Source organism: Struthio camelus, chromosome 1 (assembly GCF_040807025.1).
Source record: "Struthio camelus isolate bStrCam1 chromosome 1, bStrCam1.hap1, whole genome shotgun sequence".
Taxonomy (NCBI): Eukaryota; Metazoa; Chordata; class Aves; order Struthioniformes; family Struthionidae; genus Struthio; species Struthio camelus.
The window spans coordinates 69,554,979-69,563,180 of record NC_090942.1 but is presented as its reverse complement, the minus strand read 5'-3'; the positions used below and the strand labels follow the sequence as shown (position 1 = coordinate 69,563,180).

Here is an 8,202-nt window from a genome sequence, read left to right as displayed (position 1 = left end):
GAAAGAGCCGCTGCACAGATAGACAAAAGGAGAAAGACACAGAGGGGCTTTAAAGAGAAATTCATCAGCAAGTGTTCTGACTTAGAGAAGCCCTGTTCTCTCAGGGTTCAGGGATAGCTGGGGAGAATCTGGTGGAGCATGTTTAAAATGGACATTGTTCTATCACCGAGACCCAGTGTTGCAACGCTATTCTCTTCAGAACAGTTAAAAAAGCCAGAAAAATGAGATTTTATAGTGACATTACTCAGGCAATTTCCTGTGTCCTCAAAATGCAGCTGGAAACCGGACACTGGGTGGAATCCATTTCCTTCAGTGTTGCAGTGGGGCATGGGTCATTTTCTGTGACAAAGCTGTAACTCTCTCCTATTTTTACGGCAGCCGATGCCTTGGGAACAGGACTTGCAGTCTGGTTTCGTGTGGAACACACTATAGGCTAGGCTTGCTGGCCTTTGCACAGTGAGTCTTTCCAAACACATTACTCCATAAGACGTGATCCCAAAACTGACTCAACGTTGGAGGCACATCTGGGATTCAGTTACTCTTTAGCAACCTTTAAGTCGCATTTATTTGGAAAACAGGCAAGAGGGAGAGACAACGGAAACAGCTCACTCTAAACAGAGTTGCTGTATCTACACTTACCTGACCTGCGAGGTCTCGGGAGTAATTGGGATACTCCCATGAGTTGACACTTGCTCACCTTCACCTCGCAGACAGCCTGAACTGAGGCCGGAACGCATTGCCAGGCACGTGGTGCGGCTGAGACCCCCGGCAGGGCTGTCCCAGGGGCACCCCGGTGGTCCACAGACAGGCAACAAATCGGACCTCAAGCCTGGTCTCAGGGAAGTGCCACACGGCAGCGGCCAGGGCCACTTGGGGCTCCTCAGCACCTCCGATCCTGCCTGGCCAGGGTGAGGGCACTGAGCGAGGCACACCGAAATTCACTGAAAGGAAGACGCAGCACAGGGTTTTTAAATAATTTTATAATTTCCTGATGAACTTAGTCTGTGAATAAAAAAAGAAGAAAAAATGAACAAAGTGTTTATATTATCAAGGCAAAGTTGAATATAACACATTTTCTTTGCAATTTCATTATCCTGTCAGTAACATGACTCCAGCAATAAAACACATACAAGTTGAAGGCAGCGTGCGCACTTGCATCACGGACATCAATGTCTCCCGCTGCTGTTATTTCAAAAAGGAATTCAAGTACACGAGATCCCACACCCAAAGCCCGGCTCCCCCTCCACTAAAGTGCAACGCGTCTCTTCCAAAGCAAATGACGGATCCATGTCCGTAGGGTGGATGGAGTATCCCATAGATTTTTTTTTTTTAACTCCATAGGGCAATCCCCTAGATTGCCCCCATAAACTATTTGTAAACCAGAACCTGGTGTGCGGCCCTCATCATTTACTGACTTGGAGAGAAACAGCAATATACTATTTCAGTGGGCTTGGAGCAGCACGTTAGACAAGCACAGGAATTATCCCCCTGTTCATGGTCCCATTTGATTCATCGTCCTTCAGCATCTGAATAGATACAGGCATTTGCCAATACAACCTCCCAGATACACTGTAACACGCGTTTCAGTAAGGGCCAAACGCAGCTGCCTCTGAGCAGGCGCAGAGGACAGGCATCCTCCCATATAAATGAAATGCAGAGCGGCCACACTTTGCTGGGACTGAGACTTAGCCATGCCCACGGAGAGCTGGGAAGAACGGGTAGGTTACAGGGGCAATGTCTACTCAAGATTGGCTCCAAATCTGGATTTGAGATAGCCACATTTTACAATGTATGTGACTAAACACAGCTGATAAAGAGACCCCTTTTTAGTCAGTTTTCAAATGAAAAAGAAACATTTTGAACAAAAAAACCCACCTCAGCACTCAGAACCTAAAGCGGAAATGCAAAAAGTTTAAAAACAAAACCGATCCACTTGATTTTCAAGATCCAAACTCGAAATGCAAAATGCATACAAAGAGCATGTGATAAGTAAATTTGATATTAAAAAAATACATTCATTTAATGAAATTCTTTACTTAGCATCACTGGTAAAGTGATTTGTGTGGGTTTTTTGTTTACATTACATGACCGTTTATCCTCACGTTGCTCCTTTTAAGCAGCTCAGTCTTTGATGTAACTGCAACAGAGGCAGCTGCTAGTCCTTTAATGCAACGCGATCAACTGTGGATATGTGACCAACAGGGGACACAAAGAGACATAATTTTTAAAAGATGGGCATGCATGCAACTAATAACCATACTACGCAATCTACGCTTGCACATGTCCCTGGCATTTACAGATGTAATGCAGAAAACAGTCAAAATTTGGCCAAAAATATTTGGCCATTTACCTCAACGTTTCAGAGTTTAAGGGACAACCAGTATAGATAACTGTTACTAGAAAAGCCTGGTTTCTAAGACGATACTGTTTCTTTTTCCCCAATTCTATATTACATGTGTAGCATGTACAGTATAAAACTGGGAAAGCATGAATTCAAACTACAGGGTTTGTAGCATTTCCTAAGAGCCCAAGCTGTCTTGGACCTCAAAAGCCTGTTAAAGGCAACTGGTTATAATTAGGAGCCCACAAATCCTTTTCCGTACAATCCCGAGAGGAGGAGTCATGGCTTTGTTGTTCTTTACTTGAATTCCTTTTGATGAAATTTATTTTTATATATTTTTAAAACACATCTTTTTCAGTTCTACTACTATCTTTTTAAATCTGACAACAGACACACATTGTTGGTAACTGCCCCAGCCTTAGGACCACACAGACAATATCGACAAGCAGAAAACAAAACAGGAAAAAACACCCCTGAAAAAGTCAGGAGAGGTACTGATGACAGGGTTACAGCACTCACCACACACACTGGAAAAAGTCAGGATTTCTGTGTTTATGCTTTTGACACTAAAAAGTTTTGAAACAGTTTTTCTTTTTTTCTTTTTTTTTTTTTAAAAAGAGTCAGCGGACACAGCCATTTTGTTCAGAAGGATTTGCTTGTTGTGTAAGGTTCCTTCCATTTAAGTGGAAAAAACAATTAAAAACGTTGCTCTGTTTAAAAAAAAGCCCCCGACACTCGTATCCTTTGCCACCCTGCCCGGACTGAGCGCTTGGCCGAGAGCTGCTCCTGCCAGCTGCGGCAGCCCAAGGCGCCCTTTGCCTGAGCCTCCCACCCCACTGGCTTCACTGGGGCAGTGTTAGTTATCCACGACCTTCTGGTTCCTCTCGCTCGGTCCCTGGTTCAGGGCAGACGGGGAGCTGAGCAGAGGCTTCTTTTACTATCGAATGCCTTGATTGTACTATTTCCCTTTTCATTTCATCAGTCATTGAGGAATATATGCATTACCGATCTGGTGAAACTTTTACTTTACAACCGTATGGTATGGTATCAGCACATGGATTCTTTACACCCTTTGTAAAGAACCCCTGGTGATGATTGGCAATTAGTGCAGGAGTGGGGACGCAGCCCTGTTAACCCTTTAGCAGATGTAGAAATTTCCCAACAAAGTGAGCATTAGCAGCAGAAGAGGTGGGAATTAGAGGGGCAAACGAAAATAGAGGCCCCGTGGTTCAGAAAACAGGGTTACGTGAACAACATCTTTGACATTAATGCTCCTTTGTGCAAAATACTGAGAGCCACAAAGTACCAGAAAATCTGATAAGGAAGGTATATTCCAGCAGTACAATCAGAAACGGCACATACAGTTTTGTGTATCGTGTGACCGTCACCTTCCATTCCCTGGACGTGGCAAAAAATGGATATTCCAAGGAGGGTTTGGCATTTCCTAGAGGGAAAGCTGGTTAGAGGCAGTCAAAATAAAAGATAACACCAGAAGCTTAGAGTCTCATTTGGGATGCACTCCAGTCAACTCTTCTTCCCATCACAAAATAGTGCTAATGTTTTCACGCTGCAATTCTAGTGTTGTAATGTCCTTTTAGTGTTTCTAAACGAGGTTTGATTCAGAGGAAAATATGACCTTGGACTCCAGGAGATGATGAACAAGCGCGGTTGGGGAGTCAGCTTTTGCACTGTACATGGGCTTCAGGCTTGATGTTATTCTTTAGCTAAAAAACAGCTAAAATAACCTACTTAAAATCTTCTCCAGAGAGCTCCTCAAGTCCTTACATCTCTCAGTTTCTCTACAAATAACAGCTTGAAAGAAAAAAAAATTAAAACAACCAAAGCTTTCAGAACTCCTTTAGCAACTGTGACTTCATTAAACAGGAGGAGAAAAAGCAAGTTTCCACAGACTCCCCGGGGACCAGACTCAGGGGTCAGGAAGCAGGAATGGCATCTGAATTCCTAGAACTACCATTGCATTGTATGACCATTGCGCTAGGAAACTGTCTAGGTCTCCCTGGCTGCTGACATCTGGATGTAAGACTTTGAAAGACTTGTGGTGGGCTGGACAACTGGATGAGGATCCCAGTATTTGCACACATGCGCCCCTTCTGCCATGTGCCTGATATGCTACATCTTCGTGGATTATGATGACAAAATCTATCACTTAACCTAAGGCCAATGGTGTGGTATTCCATACAAGAGAAAAGAAAAACCATCACTGGTCATGTTCAGCATTAAATCATGGCCAGCAGCATCTCCCAAATCACATAGTTCCTCAAGCTATTCAACATGACAAGGTCTCTCTCCAAGCAGGATCAGAGAGATTATCTGAAATATTTCAATGGAGATCAAGTCAGATCAAGGCTGTTCCCAGATGAGATCTGCTTTCTCCCCGAAAGCCCTTTACTGAGGTCTAAGATCAGTGCGTAAGATGGTTAAGTCTAGAAGCCCTGGAAGATAACAGTAGTTAATGAGAAAAATTGCAAAGACCCAACAACCCAGATGGGAGGAACAGCAGGTGTGTGGCTCGGAGATAAAGACCAAATGGCCAGTGTGAAAACTAGCCAGGCTTGACAAATCCTTTCAAGGAAAAGGTTGGGAGACATGTAGAGTGTAAACAGTGAGATTCACCTGGTTTCAACTGCGTGGATCCTGCGCATGCTGTCTAGCCAGCAACATGGCCTTTGCTGAGGCACTTTCAATTCTAGAAACACAGCCACAGGCTGGCAGCTGAGTTACAGACCCAGAAGAACCAGCACTGAAAATCCGAGTTTTCCCGTGATGTCTAGGCGAAGCAGTAAAAAAGTGGAACTGAAATAACAGGCAGAAATGACCACCCTGGTTCCCTTCCCCCTCCCCCTTCCCCTACAGCAGAAACACTATCGAGGACCATCTCAGTAAGAGGTTTACAAGCAGGAGTCATTTGAACCATCGATAAGGGAAATTCCACAGCCTCTCACAGAGGAGGGATTGTTTTACAGCAGGGAACCAGGGCAGCTGGAGATTTGACCATATAAGTTAATGAGATAGTCAGGACTGGTGGTGGCGGTGCGATGATGTTAGGCTGATGGCTGTGATGGTTTTACAGGCAGCATTAAATTCCTTGAGTGAGTAATTAGGGGCGATGAAGAAAAGGCAAGAGGAAAGATTTCAAAACAACAGCTCCTATCAAAACGTGCTGACTCAAATAATAGCGCCAAGGGGGTGGTTCTGGTATGAGGCATGGCTCAGTGGTATGTACAGTCACTGTCTACATGCCTTCCGGTAGTTCCCCCTCGCAAACATTCAGGTTGCCATTACTCTCCTGTTCCATGACAAAAAAAAAAAAAAAAAAACCCTGCAGATAGAGACTACTACTACAGCGAGAACTAAAGTTACATTTCCTGACTTGGCAGTTCAAAATATGCCAAAGCTGTGAACCACCTCTGTTTTGGAGACTTAGATATTTCTTCCTAGTGGACATCATGGTTATTGATACAGTTTATTCTTCTGAAGAGGACTGCAGGTGAAAATGTTCCTTTGGGTATGCTAGCCAGAAAGGATTTTACTGATGGTGTTGTTTATTGCAGAGTGTTGGTGACCCACTCTATCCTTTGATAAACATTAAAGTAGAATGAATTTGGATGTGATTTACTTAAAATTAGTTTTCAATATAGTCTATATAGGTATATAAAGGATATGTCAGTCTTGTCCAATTTTCAGTGCTGGTTCGAGAAAAATAGGGTGCATTTAACTTACTCAAACTTTTGCTGATCTCCTTTCCATTAGAAGAACTCAGTCATTTCTAAAGATAAAAATACGACAAAGACATACAGAGGAGCTGTGCTGTGGATTTGAAAGACAAAGAAATGAAGTTTTCCTGAAAGTGACTGAAAAATTTCACTTAGCCTAACAGTTTAGTGATTAAGCTCACAATATAGTAAGTTATACGAAATTAAACTGCAGGCTCTGAATGGGAGGTTTACTGAGAGATGGACTATGAACACTGTAATCAGCTGATATTTCTAGAATTTGTAAAATCAGTTAGAGCTACAGCAACAGCCACAGGAGTCAGGGGATTCATAATTAGGAAGAAAGAGACTAGAAAGCCAAGATTCCTTCTACTGCTGTGTTGATGGTTGCTCTCCTTTCCTCCTCTCCCCTTGTTCTCTTAAGTAATATGAGAAAGCTAAAGGGAAACAATTCCTTTAAGGAGCATATGGGGAGGTGTTAAAGGGTTCTGTCCTGCAGGTGCCCCAGACACATGTAACTGTTAGTAGACGGAAAAGTATGCAGCCCCCCCCCCCCCCCCATTAATGCAGATTCCAAGAATGAACACCCAAGTCCTACTCATAAAATGGGATTCCGATTTGTTACCCCTATGACAAACTGATCTGCTCTTGGAGGTCATGTTACCTGTCAGCAGGGGCTTTAACGAGAGTCAAAGACTGATGGAAGCAAGACCAAAGCATATAAGAATGCACTGATTTAATCAAAGCTGTGATGTTATACCTATGTATTCAGCTGGGTGCCAACTCCAGCAGAGATGCTGCTCTTTTTATGCATGGGTTATTGCTTTGAACTCCAACTGATTCCTTGTCAACCTAAGCTACACCAAAATAAATTAAATTATAATTATAGTAAGAACTATTTATCAGTTTACCTAAAGTAGTTTTAAAATCATACTTTTAAGTTAAATGATGCAATTTTCTCCTGTAGAAAAAGCCTAAGACTATTCTGATGGCAGCTAATGTTCACAAAAGCTATTGCCCGAAAAATTATCTATGGGCAAAGTCTAGGGGCTGACCTGTTGACCACACCTGCTTGAAAGAAGAGAGCTCTCTATAAAATAAGAACTTAAGAGATATAGGGGGTATAACCTATGTTGGGAAAGCTCAGCTAAAAAACCCAAGACGCCAACAGATGAAAACAATTATCTGAAAATATGCCACACTCAGCACTTCAGAGTCAGATCAGTGAACAGTAAAAATCAAGTTAAGTAAACAGAGAGTACCAATATGCCTACCTTCTTCCCCAACTGCTAGATGAAGCAGCTAACAGGACCAAATAGGGAAACTTTCCTTTCCTTTCTTTGTTATTTAAGAACATAAGCAACATTGAGGCAGGCAGCGAGACCTGAGCTAGCTAGCTGATGCTGGCCCATCGTGAGCCATAATCACAGCACACTTGGTTTTAGGTTTTAGCAGTATGAAATTCAGGCTTTCAGCTTTTACGGAAAAAAAAAAAGAAGCAATAAATGAATAGAAGGCAAAGGCTACCCTTCCGCAACCTCAACTAGAGCTACTTGGTTTCAGTGGCTCCCCTCTTTGCTTAATAGACTTGGAAGAGCTCTGCTTAACTGTATCCAAAAGTCACAATACCAACAACAAAATCGACAGGGAAGCGGACTATAAAGTAGAAAGGCAGTGAGAAGATGAATGCAACCATGACTGATTAATCACAGATTGGAAGAACCTAGGGAACACGTAGTTTTTAGAGGTTTTTTTGCTTTTGTTTTCTTTGCAAAAGGTGCACCAGAAGTTTCTATGCCGTTTTTTGTCTTTCACATTCCTCTCCACTCTCATGACTCCTTGGATTGACTGGGCTTGGCCATAGGGTGCGCTGCTCTGGTGGGGCCAGTGGCCGAGGTCATGACGACTCCTCCAGTGCGTTGACGACTTGCTCCAGGATGTCAGGGCAGTGATCAGCTATTTGCTGTAAGATGGCATTGGCAAACTCCTGCAGCTCTGCGCTTTCCTTCTCACCCTTTTGTAACTCGTCGTGAAGCTGCAAGAAACAAACAGCCCCTTTTATTCGCTGGTATTAAACATGTTCATCGCATCACAAGTGCTGCCCAGAAGGCTCAGCATTAAACTGAA

At 43.1% G+C, this 8,202-nt stretch overlaps 1 protein-coding gene across 14 annotated transcripts in view; it reads right to left on the bottom strand.

The window, feature by feature from the left end:
* Positions 1 to 962: 962 nt before the first annotated feature.
* Positions 963 to 8,202, bottom strand: part of ERC1 (ELKS/RAB6-interacting/CAST family member 1) — a 311,410-nt gene continuing 304,170 nt past the window's right edge. For all 14 annotated transcript variants that reach the window (XR_011141700.1, XM_068947249.1, XM_068947332.1 and 11 more), the window contains one exon: positions 963 to 8,110. Coding sequence is in view for 13 of the 14 variants with exons in the window: in XM_068947249.1 (XP_068803350.1) it covers positions 7,973 to 8,110 (138 nt within the window). In the remaining variant the exon portion in view is untranslated. The remainder of the gene's footprint in view (positions 8,111 to 8,202) is intronic.